The sequence below is a fragment of the Thunnus thynnus genome, chromosome 22 (genome assembly GCF_963924715.1).
Source record: "Thunnus thynnus chromosome 22, fThuThy2.1, whole genome shotgun sequence".
NCBI classification, from domain to species: domain Eukaryota; kingdom Metazoa; phylum Chordata; class Actinopteri; order Scombriformes; family Scombridae; genus Thunnus; species Thunnus thynnus.
This window is the reverse complement of record NC_089538.1, coordinates 1,823,117-1,843,204: the sequence shown is the minus strand read 5'-3', so window position 1 is coordinate 1,843,204 and position 20,088 is coordinate 1,823,117. Positions and strand designations below refer to the sequence as shown.

Genomic DNA, 20,088 nt, shown 5'->3' with positions numbered 1-20,088 from the left:
CTCTGATAAATAGTAACTAGCTGTGTTTTGTTAGTCAGTCAGTAAGGAGTTATGCCAGAAGACCATAAAGGGTCTCAGTATGTTTCAAATGAACTAGCTTGTACGACATGTTGTCCAACCACATCTAAAAACAAAAGTGTTAATACCTGTTCTGAATGGCCACACTAGTAGGTGGCATGAAAAACCCCTATAAGACTAGCAGATTATGCCTAACCAAACCATTAAGAGTTTAGCTCTGTTTGAGAGTTCTATTCTGTTGTTGTCTATTCTTGATCATGGTCGCACATGTGCAGCCTTAAATGCCACAAAAAAATTGGGTAATAGGTGGAAGTGTCAGAATGTGTAAATACCCGATGCATGAAAGAATACCAGCGAGAGATGCACCTAAGTGTCCAGGGAAACTGCCTTCAGGTTTTTTTTTTAATAATGCTAAATAAATTTAAAGTAAGGATAATGATGGTGTAATCTGATAATACCCACCCTTATTTGCAAGTGAACACTGATAACAAATGCATTTAATTACATATGTCTCTATAGAGCTGCAATTCATAGAAATCTATCAAAGCTGTAGAGACTGCAGTTGTCACAGAGATTATAAGAGCTCATCAACAATGTATTGTGCTATGCGGACACTTACACCGCATATGGTCTGGTGATCCCCACTGCATCTGAGCCTCTGACCCTCTTTTGCCCTCTGTCCTTTACAGCTTGGCTTGGTCCATTGACAAAGTAGGTAGGGGTTTAAATATGGCGTCCAAGTGTTGGCTTGCAACAACCTTGGAAGTCAAAATGGTACAGTCAATCCCCAGTGTCTGGTTTCTGCCTTGATGCCACTTTCCACAGCACACTTGGAGATGACCATGACATAATGACTAGGCATGGGACTTAAAAACAAAGTGATGCAAAATTAATTGCATATCTAGGGCCCCCCCTAAGTGCAAATTATTTCGGTTCAGTAATTTGTACTTGGGTTTCAGGCAAAGTGCCATCTTGGGAAATTAGTTTGATGTTAGGACTGTTCTCACCTATCCAGTCTTCCTCTCTTGAACCAGGAGCAGTCGTCCTTTTTTCCTCTCTTGAAAATGAGACCAGCTCCAAACCAGATTGTTTTTATCCCCATCAGCTTAGTGGGATAATTACTGTGTATATCATTTTCGTTAGAAGTTGACCAGAGCAAGGGCAAAGTACCAGAAGGTATTATTTTTCAGGAGATACAGCAGCCAGTCCTGCAGTACCCTCCCCTTCTCTGCAAACATGATCTCCATTCCACACACGCATGCACAGAGGCTGGTATGCAGACAGTAATCCTAACACATGCACTGGTTAGCCTACATGTGTTGCATCCTTTGACCTAGAGTTGGCACAGCTGAGAACAGCATGCTGGTGCTCTAGCAACCTGAAACTAATGGAAAGTGTGCAGAAGAGGCATAAAGGAGATGTTAGTTTAGCTGCATTTTAAAGCAAACGTTCATTGTTCTGTGATGCTTATTAGCAATGTACATAACGTAATTGTTTCCTAATTGTGATATCAATGACTTTGTGTTAAAAAAGGAGCTCTGTTTTGTGTCGTGTTCTGGAGAGGAGCCTGTGTTGTTGAATCTTCCCCCTCAAGCCACGAGCTTGTGCTATTTTAGTGCTTCTCTGCAGTGCTGCTCCACAACTCAGTAGGTTATTAGGCGGGGTATACTTTGCTAGGTGAGTTCGTGTCTGTGGGTGTGACTGTTGTCATGTTGGGTATGCATGGCATTTGCTGCATTGCCATACTGGGTTTTGGTCAAAGAAAAATGGAAAGTCATCTGTCAGTGGAATCCACATAGTAGGAGCTACACGTGGTTCTGAACATTTCTGTGTGAACCAGTTGTAATACCAGATTTTTTGTCAGGACTTCAAAGATTAGTTTCAAGCAGTCAAGTAGTCCATTTGTTTTCAGATGTGAGTTAATCCTTTGTGAATGCTGGTAAAGTAGAGGAAGTGGTCATGTCAATACGTGTTTGGTATTTGACACCCTATTAAGCTGTCTAATACGGACCTGTAATGTCTTGTTTGTCAGGCTTATTATCTTGTTTTTAGTCAGAAGCAACAACATCTGTCAGGCTTTGAAATAGGGTCATTAAAAATAGGGCAAGGTTTGAACTCGCGTACTGGCTCATTGCTTAAAATAATCTCATTGCTAATTACTCTATTGAAACAGTTAGTAGTTAAACAGCTTTAATGTGTCACTGCTACCCAAACATGGTTGTTGGATGGATCAGCTGGTAAATTGTTCATATTTTATTAAATCTAATCATGGCCATATTTTTATATAAGTCTAACTTAATAAAGACACATATGGAGTCAGGAAAATAACTCTAAAGTTAATGAGGCGTGATGGTTGGTTTACATGGTAACTGCAGCGTTAGCTGATTGTTAAACCTGATCATCACATGTTGTGCTTGACCTGAGAAACCTGAAGGCCCGGATAAGGTGAGATGTCACAATTGTGCAATTGACATCTGGAGCCATGTTTGTTCACTTGATGAATGTAAGTCCGATATTCACTCCACTAATAAGAAAAAAAATCTGTCTCATTAGCTGCTAAATGCTCCACTATTCTAGGCACTAACTTTATCTATCTGCCGTTTGGTGTTGGGCAGGTAGAGCATAGTGGGTATTTACAGCTTTCTCTGCTGCTGCTGGAAACAAAGCTATGAGAGCGATGAGACTGAACAGTAACTAAAAAGCTGTGGGCTGTAAAGACCAAAACATGAGCTCTGTAGAGTTAAGTGGAAGTGCAGAGTTGGGTTCTCTGTGGGTTCATCATTACAAGCAACACCTTTCACATCCAAGAAGTCATGTGATCCATTGTTCATATAAAAATATTATAATTTCTTCAAGACTGGTATGCTATACAGATTTGGGTGTTTTTATGCTTGCTACTAGAAGCTGATTCACTTTGAAAAAGTGAAACAAAGGTGAGGTCCCTGTGCTTAATACCACCAAACTGTCACCAGAACTGTGAGGCCTACTTTCATCTACTCAATGTCACTGGACAAGTGAAACAGTGACTGGTTACTGTTTGACTGTTTGGTCAGTGTGATAATAGTGTGTGTTCTGTAGATCAGCTACCAGGTCAGAGTCAATATTGGCCCTGAATGCTCACTGATGGGATTGGGTATGATCATGTACAAAATGATTGCTCTGCTGTCTGTCTGCCTGTGTGCCCAGTTTGAGACACAATAGCAGATGGCTTAGATTAGATCAGCAATAACATACGGTATGCCTATGGATTCATCCACTGCATCAGTGGTGACAGCCGTTCCCTGCAGTTACATTGAGTTTAGCATTCGCTGTAAATTGTATGGATTTCATTCATGGCAGAGATCTTTAAATATCTGAAACTAAAGCAGATGGGTTTTTTGTAGAACAGATGATGTCATGTATGGAAAAGCAGTCTCAAGCAGTACTTACCTGTATCAACAAAGTTTGTTCTCCTTTGTTCCTTAAAATAACAGGCAATAGACTCAAGGTGACATAGCCATTAAAGCAAGTCTTGGAACATGTTGTACTTTTAAAATTAGAATAGTTATTCTAGTATAGTGTGGAATTGTGAAACTGTAGTTCCACTCCTGTGGCTGTGTAGCTTTAAGAGCTGCACACTGCACAGTGAAAGCAGGCCACTGCGCCTCAGCAGAGTAGAGCGAGGGCGAGAGACATACAGAGAGAGAGATAATGAACGAGGGCCGTCAAGCTCCAGCTGCCTCCTTGTGGGTACTGGGTACCGACAGCAAAGCACGCTGGGATGAAACACACACCCCTGCAGTGCAGGGCGAGGAAACCCCGCTCATTGTCGCTGTCAGATAAAAACATTATATCTCTGAAGAAGCCAACTTTGTATCCAGCTTGGCCAGCAGGCACTTTAATGTCCTTCAATCGGTTTTGTAAGCTGATGCGTGTAAATTGTACTGTACTGGAGTTATGAGGTTTTCACAGAGTCATTGTTGGCCCAGCAGACAGAATCAGGAACAATAGAGCTCTCTCTCTCTCTCTCTCTCTCTCTCTCTCTCTATCTCAGCACCACAGCTGTGCTGCCGCTTTTCTCTCTGATTCTTGTAAACAGCTTCAGCTCTTAACATGACAAGAATTATTCCTTGTTAATAAACAGTAACTGCTACATTGTAAAGGAAATTAACAAGCCATGTAGTGGTATGACACATAATGCAAAACATGGCAACACTAGAACACGAGAGAAATAAATAAATGGAAAATGTTTTTGTAGCCATCAGTTGTGTTTTAGAGTCCTTTTTATGTCATATCAGTTCAGTTCAATATGTATGCAGTGATCAGTGTACTCAACTGATTTGTTTCCATCTGATTGTCTATCACAGTTGAGAAATGTTGGTTGTCTGTCGGTAAATCTGTCTCCAATTCATCCGCATGTTTAACCTTTTACTGTTTGCAAAACATGTATAAAACTAGCGTGACAGGTTTTAGATGTGTGACAGATTTTTTTTTTTAGATGTTAAGGAGTTAGATAACGTTAATGTCTATATTTACAATGAAGCGGCAGAGTCAGCACTATTGAGTGTTTTTGGTACATGCCGTTTGTATTGTGAAGTGTCAAGAAAGCAGGTTCAGCTGGACTACTATTCAAACAAAGTGTAGAGGAAAGGCCTGGTCACCCTGCACCCCCCCTCCTCCACCAAAAACATTCCATGTGGCCAAAGAGTTTTAGAGTAAAAGTCAAAGAGGGGTCTGATAGAGTTTCCTTGGCCAAAGATGAGATTTAAATCTCATGAAACAGATGTCTTTTGGGTACTCCTATTGCAAAAGACATGGCAAGTTTTCCACTGCGGAACCATTTTAATTCATGTCATACATTTGTGGTTATGGAACGAGAGTCTTTCGCAAAGAAAAACAGAGGAGAAAGACTTCACTGTAGCTGTCTTCACTTTTCCATGATATGTGTGTTTTGAGGTTCCTATATAACGTGTGTTCCCATTAAACTTGCCGGAGCACTGAGGCCTGAACTGTCCCCGAGGCATCGGCCCACGTGGTTCCTCCACCACTTACACAAGGCTTTTTTAAATACCCCCTTTTTTTCCCCACGTAGAGGGAGGAGCGGCGTTTTGAGAATGCCAACCCCAGCATTACATAACCGCCTTGTATAGAGGCTATCACTTCTGCATGCACGGTTCCTCACACGACATGCATACAAACATGAAACGGGCATCTACAGCAGTGTTATTCTCAGCTACAGATGCCAGAGGAAAATGATGATGCATATTTATGTTTTACTGGGCCAGAGTTGGAGCTCAACTACTTTTTCAGTGTTTTTTTTTTTTTGTTGTTTTTTTTTCTTGTGCCTGGTTGATACTTTTTTTTTAAACTTTTGAAGGCTTGTATTGTATCATGTTTTGCACTAAAATTTGACTAATCTGGATAACTGAAGCCTAATATTAGCTTCAGATAAACATATTTTTTCGCAAAACAAGCACTGATTCAATTTCCAATATTTTATAAGTAAGTTTTATCTTGTTATAATGAGAAAGCCTCGCTGTTTTATGATCTGCTCCTATTCTAATTTGCTGTTAACACACTCAAAACTTCCGTCATAGTTTGCTATTGTCTGGAGAAATTCAGTATAATGTACAATTCAGCACTTCCTGCTCACACGTTTTCACATTAACAACCTTCACATTAACACATTAACCACCACCCACCATTGTTTTTTTTGTTTTTTTAGCCAGCCTTTATTAATGGCTGGCTTTTTGTTTGTTTATGCTGGTTATTATTTGAGACTTTATTTCAGAATCTATGATAATAAAACACTTTTAAAATATCTGTCAATTTCGACTATCCCCATTAAACCCATCCAAATTAGTTAAATAAGTCCCACCTCACACATTCAGTGGTTCAACTCAATTCATTTTTTTTTTTTTGACAAAAATAAAACCTCATTAAATGTATAAAGACGGCTAGGACAAATCATCATTTATAACTTAATATCATGGATCTTTTTATTGTAGTGAGTCAAAGCCAACAAACATCATTGTAACACCTCCTTTCACCTTCTCTGCAGTCATGGACCTGATCCACTGGCGAGACCCCAAGAAGTCGGGCTTGGTGTTCGGTCTGTCCATGCTGCTGCTGCTGTCGCTGGCAGCCTTCAGTGTCATCAGCGTGGCCTCCTACCTCCTGCTGGCTCTGCTCTGCGTCACCATCACCTTCCGCATCTACAAGTCTGTCGTCCAGGCCGTGCAGAAGTCCAGCGATGGACACCCCTTCAAGTAAGACAACGTCTCGAAAGGCTACTGTTGCATCCAATGGACCTTGTCTTGCTTGTTATTTGGAGTCTGATTGACCCTTTTGACAAGGATGCTACAGACAGCCAAAGCCAATGTTATACTTATATGCATATCTAATGCCCTAACCCTTTCTCAGACTTCGCAGGCTAATATTCCTACTAATTACTCCTTGTGAGTAAACTGACCTGTAGGTGTAAAGTTCACATTTATTTCAAGATGTGTGTATATAAAAAGTATTTTAAGAAAGTCCTATTTGCCTTCTAAATGTGACATGAGAGCCGTGTACAGGCCGACAGCAGCTGAATTAAGCATTAGTCAATCAGATGCTTTCAGCTGGAAAGATTGAGTATTCTAGCTTCATGTATGGAATGATGTAAGAAGTATAAATCATTGATTGTGATATAGCTCACTAGTGCACCGAGCCATGTTTCAGTCATGCGCTGCCACATGTTTTCATCCCATTAAACAAACCACTGCCTTAGATTCAGCCTCAGAAGCCATTAAAGTGTGCGCAGCTGTAAAGACTACTAAGTTTCAGAATGTTAGAGGTCAGGCCTGGCATAGCCTCATATAACCTCTTTATTTATAGAACAACTTTTATGGTGGAGCCCAGAGCAGTGCTTCACAGAGTTCATAGCACACAACTCCTCTTCAAAGGCATTGCACAAAATCCTCCTCTTGGGTCATTTCAGCCTCCAAACAAAATAATTCAATGTTTAACTTAGTTACACTCACTGGCCACTTTATTAGGTACACCTTGCCAGTGCCAGGTTGGTCCCCCTTTTGCCTTCAGAACTGCCTTAATTCTTCGTGGCAGAGATTCAACAAAGTGCTGGAAACATTCCTCAGAGATTTTGGTCCATACTGACATGACAACATCAGGCAGTTGCTGCAGATTTGTCGGCTGCTCATCCATGACGCCAATCTCCCAGTCCACCACATCTAAAAGGTGCTCTATTAGATTGAGATCTGGTGACTGTAGAGGCCATTTGAGTACAGTGCTATTGTCATGTTCAAGAAACCAGTTTGAGATGATTTGAGCTTTGTGACAATTAGCCATTAGGAGATGGGTACACTGTAGTCATAAAGGGATGGATATGGTCAGTAACATTAGTCAGGTAGGCTGTGGCGTTTAAACGATGCTCAAGGGGCCCAAAGTGTGTCAAGCAAATATCCCCTACACCATTACACCACCAGCCTGAACCATCAATACAAGGCAGGATGGATCCATGCTTTCATGTTGTTTACGCCAAATTCTAACCCTACCATCTGAATATCGCAACAGAAATCAAGACTCATCAGACATCACTGTTTTTCCAATCTTCTGTTGTTCAATTTTCATGAGCCTGTGCCAATTGTAGCCTCAGTTTCCTCTTCTTAGTTGACAGCAGTGGCGCCCGGTGTGGTCTTCTACTGCTGTAGTCCATCTGCTTCAAGGTTCGATGTGTTGTGTGTTCAGAGATGCTCTTCTGTATACCTCGACTGTAACGAGTGGTTATTTGAGTTACTGCTGCCTTTCTATCGAGTTGGTATGGCCATTCTCCTCTGACCTGTCATCAACAAGGCATTTTTGCCAAGAGAACTGCCGCTCACTGGATATTTTCTCTTTCTCGGACCAACCCTAGAGATGGTTGTGCATGAAAATCCAAGTAGATCAGCCATTTCTGAAATACTTAAAACAGCCCGTCTGCCACATTCAAGGTCACTTAAATCACCTTTCTTCCCCATTCTGATGTTTTGTTTGAACTTCAGCAGATCGTCTTAACTATGGCTACATGCCATTGAGTTGCTGCCAAATGATTGGCTGATTAGATATTTGTGTTAACAAGCAGTTGAACAGGTGGACCTAATAAAGTGGCTGGTGAATGTATATAGTGCAGATTAAAGTTGCCAGGTCATTTTTTTGGTTTCACCCTCTTTAATTCAGTTACTCCATTTATTACTTTCCAAATGGTGAGACGTTTTTGTTAAATTCTCTCTTTTGAAATAACTGTTAAGCCACCTCAATTGCAAAATATCATGCCTGACTCCCTTGCCCAAGTAATCATTGAGCCATTGGTCTTGACCAACAGCCCTATAAGCCAGTAATACATTAAATTAAGTTTCCTCCTGAAAGCCTTTTTCACCACAGACTGGTTCAGAATGTTTCATGCAGCACTTCCTGCCCGGACACTTAGCCTCATTTTGTGCTCACCTTCTCTTCCTCCTCCCTCTCTGCAGAGCACTGATAGATAAGGATGTCAGCATCCCCCCTGAGACTTTCCGCAAGCACGTGGACACCAGTCTGACCTACATCAACCGAGCCCTGAAGCAGATGAGCCGCCTCTTCCTGGTCGAGGACCTGGTGGACTCCCTAAAGGTGAGCATCTCCGGCCTTCAGTCGCTGTGCATGGTCATCCTGCGATCTGATCATTTAGTCTGCTCGTTAATGAAGCTATTCCCACTCTGTCCCACAAAGACTCATCTCCTGGGTCCAGCCTTTTTATAGCTCTGGTTGGTACACTAGTAACTCATCACAAGGGGAAGTCGGTCACATTATAGTCAGATTCAGATCTTTATTGTTATAATAAACCCCAGAGCTTATAATTATATTATTGGATGATTATATGATTTAGAAAATGTATAACTCAAACAGCTGGCCTGGAACACAACAACTACACATCAAAACTTTCCATTGTTCTCTGCCTGCTTTGCGGATGAGTTCCTGAACTGAATTCAGGCACTGCCCAGGAACGGATACTAAATTCAAGTTCCAGGTACCTGCAGGATTTCCCGGCAGTGCTGTTGATTGTAACGGAAACATGGGAAAACACTTAAATGATTCAATGAAAATATATAAAAATGAAAAAATCACGTGTTAAACTACAAAGTGTTGCAAGGCACTAGATGCCATGTTGTTTCCCAGCAGAGCCCTGATTTACCTTTTCAGTATATAAACTTGTATCTCATAATCATATACTTTTACTTTTTTTTAATTTATACTTTGGTATTTTATTAATTTTTGGTATTTCCTGTATTTTATTCCCATTTTAATGTGTTGTTTTCTATATCTTATTGCATGTGGACCTGCATAATGTGAATGTCGTTCCTTTACATGTACAATGTGTTGGAATGACTATAAAACCTTGAAACAATAAGCAAGAAAGACAATCAATTAAAACATCTTTGTAAGGTTATCAGATAACCCTACCAAAAAGGCAGCAAAGTAAAGCCAAAACATTCTGTTGGAATTCAGTTTATTATACCAGCACAGATCATTAGGATTCTGTCAGTATTGATACCAGTACTGCTCGTACAGGATACTTAGAGGTACTCTTATCAATAATCTTTCTTACTTTAATGGGAGTAAAATGTATAAGTTGGTGCACCAGTATGTGTGACAGACTGCTGATTGGCTGTCTGTCTCAAAAATAGTGCAGAAAACAACCTACAGACAGACAGATGTTCATGTGTTAACAGAAGTGAGTCAGTATCAATGAAAATCAATAACAATGTCATCTCCCTATTGTCTCTCCCACACACAACAGACTCAACCTACCAAACAACACATAAAAATAAGGACAGTCCTGCTGTGACCTTGTTAAAAGCGTATATCCAAAATGTCCCAGTTTGTACAATAAAGTGCAAGGAAGAACATCATAACAAAGCCATAACAAAGCAACTTATATTCTAAAGGCCCCTCACACTCACAGCAGGGTTTTTGCTTATTGCTGATTAGAACTGCTCAGGTTGAAGACAAGCAGAGTTGTGCAAGTTCATACATGATATCTCCATGACTCAGTGTCAAGTCGTCACTCCCTAACAGGTGCAACAAAACTAACAGGGGAGACGGAGAGGTCCGTCAGGTTCAGTCTGTACACACCTATACAGTCCTGAGAAACAAGCTGATGAGGCAACACAAGGTGCTGTGTCGGGCATTTAGTTGTCTGAGGTGTTTGAAAGCTTTTTCGCTAATATAAACTCTTGCAGTAGTGGAAAGTCCCAGCACTGAACTCCACAACCATATTTACTGCGTATGAGATATAATTCTCACTTATATTGTACTTAGACGGCCCTGGGTCAGCATGAGGAGCTATCAGATAACAGCAGAGAGAGAGAGAATAAAAGAAGAGAAAGAGAGCTTTGTCTCCGCTAGCGCTTGATTCAGCAGCCATTGGCCTATCAGATTATAGCAAGCAGCCATCAGAGCCTAGCTACTGTCAAACTCACTGTCAGCCAAGCAGGAATAATACCGAGTCCACTTAATAATACTGTGAGCAAGAGCTGCAGCACAAAGCCACAGAAGCCCCCACCTCTTCACCGCTCCTCATCATCTTGAAGGCACCACTGCCACAGCTATCATACACACACATAAATTCTATAATTGTATACTAGATTTCAAAATGGTATGAAAAAAGCAATGCTATGGAGTGTGGAAATTAGAAATACTATTATTCTACTTTCCAGGTACAGCGTGATGCTTTATTGCAGCAAAGCTTTAAATAGTTTAGAAAGGATGGATGAAAATACAGAAGAGTTCAGTGTTTAACCCAGAGGTTTCTTCCTGTCAGGAAGATAAAAAGGCTCTATAATAAATGTTTTGCCAATGCAAAATTAAAAACCTCATCAACGTGCACCCCACTGATGAGAACTCTCTCTCATCCTAAACCTTTCATTGTAGAGATGACTTGTTATTCTGCACAAATAGTAGTAAACTTAAACTGAACTCCAAACGCCCTGTGTAGTGTGACAGAAAATTTCCACAACAGTAGCAGTCATCAATTCTAAAAATATATATCACTCAAACTGATTGTGCCACATCAGAGGTGGTAAACAGTGTCTTATTTTCAATAAAAGGTTTACCGTAAGTTCTCAAATAGCGGTTCTAAAATAATAGAGAACCAGCCCTTCATTTGAAAAAGGCTTTTATTAGAGACATGATCTGCTCCTGTTTGAAATTTACTGTTGATGCAAACTTGATACTGTGTACTTGTTGTCTTGGTAAATTTGGCATAATGTAATCTCATCAGTATAATATTGGACCCATGTGATACTCACCACTCTGCTGCTCTGAGTTTCTCTTAACAGAATTTTTTTTATTCACTAGTCATTTCCAGTCGCTTCTACTCTTCTGTTTTTTCTCTTAAGCTACCATCAACTCAACACTTGCTGCACAGATGTTTCACATTAAAAGCATTCAACATTCTAAAGGGGCACAATCCAGTGTTTCCCCTCTAATTGTACAGGCCTGGTCCTGCTACCAGGCCATAAAAATCTTTTCTTTTTTTTTTAATGCCCTAAATACTGCCAAATATCCATTAGTTCAGAAATCAGTAGCTAGCACAATTCATCAGTGAATGAAAACAGTGTTTGTTTTAGTGGTTAGTGAGTGGTGAGTACGACATGACTGTTGTACTGATGGAATTCATACTGTGGGATGTTTGAACACTGGACTTAATTTGAGAATTTCCAGTGTATTGACATCAGTTCAACCCCATTGAAGCAGATGTGTGTGAAGTGTTGTATGTTGTCCTAGAAATGCTCCACCTCTCTGAGTCGCCCTCTGGGCTTCTTTTGTTTGCCGTTCTGTCTCCAGCTGGCTGTGGCCATGTGGCTGTTGACCTACGTAGGAGCTGTCTTCAATGGAATCACCATCCTCATCCTGGGTAAGCACTGTGGGAACCTAGAGTTCATGTCTGTTTCACCCATTCAAATGCTTGCATTGCATTTTTATTTGTGAAATGAATTTACAATGACCCATTAAGAGACTGTTGTGTGAATTCTTACTCTTCTCTGTACTTTCCCAAGCATACATTTGAGTTCATGACTGTTTTTTGTTTTTTTTTTTCAAATTTGTTTGAATTTAAGTGTATAGGGTAGATGATTATTACCCAGCTTTGTTGCATTAGAAAGCAGTTTAATCATTTCTATTCACCAAATTGGCTTATTGCAGATATTTTATATAATATCAGTGTTTACATCAGCCAATAGGTACCAAGACATTGCAGTGCAGAAATTCCAAACTGAAATAGTGTCAGTGACAACTTGATTTTTACACTGTAAAATATCCTGCTCAGTATGCATCTTGGTCGCAATTTTTAAAAAAAAAACCCATATAATGTTATGTGTTTTTAAAAAACACTATTGGCTGATATATTTATTTATTACTTAGAATAAACCAGGAAGGACAGAATGTAGGTGAGAGAAGTGCTCCAACATATTCATGGAAAGTCATATCAAAGCCATGGAATCTTCCACTTGTGGAACAGTGGGAACTACTACTATGACTCATTAAGAGTTGCAAAAGGACACATTTTTGGTGGTTGGTGGAGCATTAAAATGAAGGCTTTCCACTCTCACTCTACACAAATAATAACATAGCATGCTACTGAAGAACAGCAGCATGTAAAGTTATAAAGACCATCATGTCTAGGGGTTGTAATGAGGCTACCATGCTCACTTAGTCTAGTGATGTGTAGTGGGTTGACAAGATAAGCTGTAAGGTTGTATAAGGAGTGGTGAACAGCTCACCACATTGCACTGTCCCAAGATGGACTACCACTCATGGTAGCACCATCTAATGGTTTGCTCTTCTGTGGTCCAACAAATACAGTTTAAATTGACCTAAAAGCTGAGCCATGTCTCTTTCCATTTGAATATTTTATTCTTTTCAGTGGAGTTTCTTAAAGATTGTTAAAGGAAGAGTTTTGAGATGTACACATATTTGCTTTCTTGCCAAGAGATGGATGAGAAGATCAATACTACTCTCATGACTGTACATTGAATATGAAGCTACAGCCAGCAGCTGGTTAGCCTAGCTTAGCACAAAGACTTTTAACACATAGCCTGGCTCTGTCCAAAGGAGATCACTTTTTTGTTTAATCCATTGCAGTATTACAGGGAGTTATGTATGCATCATCTTACCATCTAACTCTTGGCAACAAAACCAAAATGTTGAACTATTCCTTTAATGTAACACTTTATGATGACATTGGGCTTCATGCCCTGTTAGTCTAACAAAAGAATTACAAATGTTACTTAAATTTCTGTATCATTGAGCCTCATTTGTGGCCTCGGAGAATTGAGATTGATAATATTGAGTTCATAACTCTTACACACTTGCCTGAGAGGCAAAACCCAGGACAAATAAAGCCCACGATGAACTTGCCTTTGCTGTTAAAACATATTGATGAGAAGGCACAAATGTAATTGAAGGCAACCCAGATGAATGCATAAACATTATAATCAAGGTAGAGCTTGTCAGAACATGTAGACCACAATAAATTCTACCATTGTGAAGGTATCTATGTTCAGTTTTTGGTTACAGTGTCAAAAACTGATTTGCATGTATCATGCACACAGTAGATTTCCAGACTTCAAAGTTAGCAGGAATATTTTTTTTTTCTGAATAGCTCAGCAACTTTCACAGTGATAGTTTGAACACACCTTGAGTTGATAAGCATGTTACACTGTGTTCTGTGTTCTTCTACACATCCAAAACAGCCGTCCTGATAAATCCTGAGTTCTATTATGTCGAGCAGTGCAGCAAAACTAAACACTATATCAACTTGACAGGACAGAGGAAACTATCCAGCAACGTTTAGATTCTGAAATATTTTTTTTGGACAGACAAGTGAAAAATGTATGGTTTAAAATCTATTGTAATTGTCGATTTGAAGAGGAAAACCGGTTAGGGAAACAGGAAAAACAGCAAAAAACAGGACGTGGGTTATGTTTTTAATTCATATGAAAAATGAAATCATTTGTTTATCCTGTAACAGCTTTGGACAGAAGGTCCTGTGTCTAGTCTGCTGGAAAGTAGAGGACGTCCATTGAGTAGGCGGTCCTTCAATGTGGTCCAGGATGCATTGCATTTACACTACTAAAAGAATACCACATAGGGCCCAGACCACCTCCGAATGTGATCTGAGTGATCAGATCTCAATCCGTCCTCAATGCGTCTTGAGTGTTTTCACACCTGTATTTAGAGCTGTCCACTTGTGATCGGATCACCCGAGACGGATGTTAATACCAGGTGTAAACAGAGCCAGTGACAGCAGCTGGCAACTGATGAAAACCCTATCTGTGCTCACAGATTGGGTTGAGGCCAGAAATGCAACATATGTTTAAGTTTCATCCCTTATGTGAATCTGTGGATTTACCCTTAATGACAGTGCCCTTGTAACGGGTATATGATGTTAGCCAACATCAGGATATATGCAGTAAATAGTGTGCCTCACATTAACTTGTATTTATTTAGCTAGTGAGTCAGTATGATACTGGTTTCGTGACATGTCTTTGTGTCTGTGCTCTGCAGCTGACATCCTCCTCTTCGCCGTGCCTCCGGTCTACGAGAAGAACAAGGTGAGAGTCTGCCCTCATGTCCCAGGACATGATGAATGTATCAGATGACAAACTTTAAGTCCCTGACCCTCCCTGAGAGCAGCGATGACATCAGTTGTTAGCAGACATATCCATCAGCAGTGAGCTCACTGATGACTGCAGTCTGCATCAGACACTGAAGGCTTTCTTGCGGCCCTCTTGTTGTTGTCCAGCGCAAAGCTGCTGAGAACATGAAGTCATTGCACTGTTAGCTCAGATAAGATGGCCGTCGGCATCCCAATGATGCACATCATGCAAAATGGGAACTTTATGAGTTTAGGGGTCATACTCATCAACTGTGTGAGTCAGGCTTCATGAAGTGAAGTTCTGTTTTGTTGATTTACTGAGAGTGTTTTATTGGTTTCTCCAAACATAAGGTTCCTCAAAGCTGCTCTGTCAGTGAATTTTTAGACTAATGTACTCATGGGGATTGTTTTTATGTTTTAATATTCACTTAAGATGCATTAACCTCAGCAGTGAGATGGGTGGTTTTATGTACATAATAAAATTATAACAGTAATTCAATGCCTGACTTGCATTTCCCTGTAAAGGTTCAGATGATACAGAGCTGACTTGTAGGTTTCACAATCTATTCAGCCATTTTCTGCTGCTTATGTGGGTCGAGGTCGTGGCAATGGCACGCCAAGCAAAGCAGCCTGTACACCCTCCCTGTTAGCTACTGACTCCAGCTCCTCTCGGGGCTCCCCGAGGCGTTCTGAGGCCAGAAGGTTGATATAATTCCTTCAGTGAGTTCCTGATCTGCCCCGGGGTCTCCTCCCAGGTGGACGTGCCTGGAATACCTCCACAGTGAGGTGTCCACGGAGCATCCTAATCTGATGTTCCAACTGCCTCGACTCAATGCAAAGTTCCTCTCTAGACATTATTCAATGATCAAGCATTTCTTTTAAAACACATCAACGCCCTCAAGGGTAAAGCTAGAGACTCTGCTAAAGGAAACCTATTTTGTCCACATTCTATCATTACCCAAAGCCCATTATCAGGTGAAGTTTAGAACGCACATCAACTGTAAAACAAGAGCTTTGCCTTTAGGCTCAGCTCCCTCTTTAACCACAACCGTCTGGTACAACATCTGCATTACAGCTGGCGCTACACCAAACCACCCTTCAATCTCATGATCCACCTTAGCCTTACTGGTAAGACCCCTAGTTACTGGAACTCTTTGCACTCATTTCCAATGAGTCAGTGAGGCCAGAAGAAGCACATCATCTGCAAAAAGCCTCACCCACTGAGAACATGCTTGACACTGTGAACACGGCTGTTACTTAGTTTATATAAGGGCCGCTCTTCGTAGTAACTTGGAAGTATCACTATTTCTCACAAATGATAGGCTATCAAAATCATCCCTTGTTCCTTTTTCAGGTGATGTGATTTCTTTTTCTTAACTAACCTTATCTGCTCTTCTCTCATCTTTTCTCCTTCCAGACCCAGATTGATCAGTACATCGACATGGCACGTACTCAAATTAACACCACAATGGCCAAGTAAGTGACTCTAATCATCAGTGATTGGGTAGATCATCTCCTCACAACCACTAACTTTTATGCATTAATTACAGATGTTTAGTATTTGACATCCGTTTTGCTTTTCTCCTGCAGGTTGCAAGAGAAACTCCCTGGAGCTGTGAAGCGCAGCAAAACTGAATGATCAGCTCCCCCATTTGAAAACTATACCTTCACCATCATCCTCATCTTCATTACCATCCTAAACCCCCTTACCCCCCATCCCCCACCACCACCCTTCTCCAGTTAACCCCCGCCCCCAGTCTAACTTCTCCTCCCTACTCCATCAACCAACCACCATCCTACTACACTGAACCTTGCTTAGGTAGAAAATCTCTGAGCTACTCGATATTCAATGTAAAACTACTGCGCAGCTTAACTTGCAAGCATTAGAAAAGAACTGTGCCTGTGCAGACAGGAAGCGCGTCGCTAGCGAGGAAGTGATGTAACGCTGCGGCGGACCCCGCCTGTCTGTGGTTGTGCCACAGGGGAATGGAGGCAGGGTCGAGTGAACTAGACTGAATCTATGACCTGGTTACTTCGTGTACAGCGAGCAGGGGGGGATGATGGCTGTTTGTGTCACAAAAAAAGCAAATGTCTGTACTTAAAACCACACAGTTCCCTGAGGGTAAATGGATAATTTAAGCTGGAAACATTCAAGAAAAAGAAAAATGTTTAAAAAAAAAAAAAAATGGAATAAAACCAACCTTTTGGGTTACATTGTGGCTAGTCTTTTCCTGCTCTTGCTCTACAGCTGTTGTATGGCTAGATATGAGTTCATTTTTAGAAGCTGGTAATGGGTTTGCTGTTACTGATTGGCCTGTTACTGAGTTTGTTTCCATTAACTTTACAGGCACTTGTTTATGTAAGTTTCTGCAATGCACTGAACTTTTATTTTTTAAGCCCATGAGCAGGTTGAAATAAAAGGATTGGAACACTGAGCCAGCTGTGATAATTTGGTCTAGTTCACCCTCTTTTGATCAGATGCATTTTTGAACAGTTTTCTGTATGTATATACACCTTAAGACAACAACAGGCTCTCTCTGCTGTATGGAACATGTTAGCCTCGCTTTTTATATCAAAGGAAAGTTCCCTCACTTACAGCAGTCCTAACTCCTTTTGTCACACCTGTTCAAGCCACAAAGTGTTGAGGTCTCACATTCACTTGTAAATTTTGATTATTCTTATCACTGCTTATTACTGTTATTGATATTAATTATAGGATGGCTGCTTTGACTCCCTACTAGCTTGACAACAGCATTGTAAGAGTTATGTTAAGTGTCATTGAGCTTCATAATTTTAAAGTGGAGTAATAAATTCCTGATTGTTTGATAAGTTAAGAGATACACTCCCTGATCTGATAACACAACCCAAATCCTGAAAATGCTCTCCCAGCTCACTGCGAATGTTTTTAAAATCAGCTGTTGACCTCCATATAGTTTCAAAACTATATGGAGGGTGGAGGGTGCAACTGGAATAATTATAGAGTTTCATAGTGTTTAATTAAAATCCAGATAAAATTATGTTTTCATTTAGCTGTCCTTAAAGGATAAATTTAAAATAATAATTGATTTTTAAAAAGAATTCACAAATTATTCATTGTGTTGGCAGGAATCTGGCCAGTCAAGAGTACCTCTTGCCCCACTGTGGGTTTGACTTAATTTTTTGGTATTTTAATTTTAAATTTCACAAATTTAAGAGAAAGGTTAAATATCAACTCTGAATTTTAAAGTAAGAGACAAATGAATTGACACTGTAGTAAATGGAATAAAATCAAATTTTAATATTTTGAAACTTTTATTTTGTGAAAAATTCAAATTGAATATTAATTACATTTAAAACTCAATTTGTTATAGCTATTTGAAATTTATTAAAAGATTTCAGGATTTAGCACTGTAAAGGTCTATAATTCTTTTGGCACACTTTAGACTCCATAGAAAACCTCAACAGTGACCTGAGAGGAAGTTTAGAGATTAGGTGGGTGAGAAAATCAGGGATCTGTGAATAAGGAGTGTAGCTGGGGGAAGGTGGAAGCAGTTTTCTAGAGGTCTGTTTGTCACTTTGTTCTTTTTCTCTGACTGCCATGAGGCGCATGTCTAACTATCTAGTGTACGCTGGAAACAGATTCTCACCCTTTATATTAGGCTGTATCATATTCTTGACCCTGATTTTTGTTTAATATGATTATTACTTGTGATTGTTACAATGGTGTTTTTGAAGTCAGTAAAAACCATAGTCATATGTTAGCACTACTGCTATGTCTTCATATTGTTTTAAGGGATGAATATATAGAAGGAAATTAAAGTATGTTCGTGTTGCTGTTCATCTCATCGTGCCCCAAAGTAAGTTTGCACGGAGTAAAATGTCCCCCTGAATACTGAATGGCCAACAGTGGAAGAACATTCTTTCATTGCCTCTCAATGCAGTCACACAACTACTACTACTACTCAGACATATGCCTGTGTGCAGAATGTTTCCTCTGGTCCAACATTCCTCTCCATGCATGCCCTCCACTGTGTGTCGTCTCACTGTGATCACCTCGCAGATGTCTTGGTTGACTCCTCATGCACAGTGTCTCATTCAGACTCTGGGTGTTTAAGAAATATGCAACGTTTCTGTTGGAGATGCTAGCTGTTAGCCCCAGGTTGCAGCCCTGGCGCTTGGCACTCATGCTGATGAGCTGTCAGCTAGCCTGAGGCTGAGGTAAGTAGCATCTCTAAAGGCTCCACAGGCGCTGAAGGAGCATACAGCGAGTGCAATGGGGAATCAGGCATAGACTGTGATATTATGCATCCTGCTTATTTATTTGAATGTGAAGAAGTTGCATATTGTAGCTTGTTTTCATCTAAAAAACTGAATTTCACTCAAGCTTCTGGAACACATTTGTATTAGAAGTTTGATTAGTTTATTTAAAGGATCAGTTCACCCAAATTACAAAATAATAATTAAAAACATTTTCTCACTTATTCTGGTTGTATCTCGCCATAGTTACAAATGTAGCTATAGTTCTCTGAATTCTGGAGGAATAAAACAGAACCAAATGTATCTGTATGCCAGACACCAGTGGAGCTGAGAGTTTTAGTTTTGTGTTTTGGGTGAAACAACCCTTTAATGTACAACCAGCTACCTTGAAGCTGAACCATTCTGTCTCCACATGTGTTGCGCTATGAAATCTAATTTGCTTCCCATATGCACCTTTAATTGTAACTTTAGTTCAGGAAAGGCCATGTGACCTGTGTTACAGTGTGCTGCCGAGGCTAAAGAGAATCCTTGTTGGCTTATTTCTTTAAAGTGTAATATATATGATTCACCTGTTCCCTCACAGCATGTTGCTTTTCTCCTTTTCCTGTTTGTTCCTCTGTGTTTTCATCGGGTATGGGAGTGTGTGGCAGGAGTGTGTTTTACTTTTTTTTTTTTTTCTTTTTTTTTTTTTTTGTCTCTGGCGAGTCTTGTTGCTTTTGACTCTTACTGGTATCTAGACGTTGTTCACTAACATCAGCTCTGTTTTGTATTAGCTATGACTTTGGTTCCAATGTTTTGAAGCTTTTGGAAAGATGTTGCAGGAAAAAAAAAGAAGAAAACTGAAAAAAAGTATGTGGTCTCTGTACTGATGTCAAAGTGAAATTAATAAAAACACGTCAAAGGACCGCGGCTTGGTGGATCTTCTGTCTCCCTTTTACAAAAACAGCACATATTTTCCCAGCATGCCTGCACTGTGGGAGGACGGAGGATTAAAACGCATCCAGATGAAATATCTAAAATAAGAAGATTTGACTTGAGAGGCTGCTGTCTGTCATGGTGTTTGGGTGGAGAGAGGATTATAGTTTCTAATTTTAGAGCTGGCCACCATACTAAAACCATTAAGTGTTAATAATCACATGCAGACCCATTTAAAGCTGTTGTGGTATTACATAATGGAATCA

General features: G+C 40.2%; 1 protein-coding gene across 2 annotated transcripts in view; it reads left to right on the top strand.

Moving 5' to 3' along the window:
* Window positions 1-19,812, top strand: part of rtn3 (reticulon 3) — a 34,717-nt gene extending 14,905 nt beyond the window's left edge. For both annotated transcript variants that reach the window (XM_067579662.1, XM_067579663.1), the window contains 6 exons: window positions 6,059-6,266; window positions 8,505-8,643; window positions 11,860-11,929; window positions 14,581-14,627; window positions 16,089-16,147; window positions 16,262-19,812. In XM_067579662.1, the coding sequence (XP_067435763.1) occupies window positions 6,059-6,266; window positions 8,505-8,643; window positions 11,860-11,929; window positions 14,581-14,627; window positions 16,089-16,147; window positions 16,262-16,310 (572 nt within the window). In that variant the 3' untranslated portion in view covers window positions 16,311-19,812. The remainder of the gene's footprint in view (window positions 1-6,058; window positions 6,267-8,504; window positions 8,644-11,859; window positions 11,930-14,580; window positions 14,628-16,088; window positions 16,148-16,261) is intronic.
* Window positions 19,813-20,088: the final 276 nt, after the last annotated feature.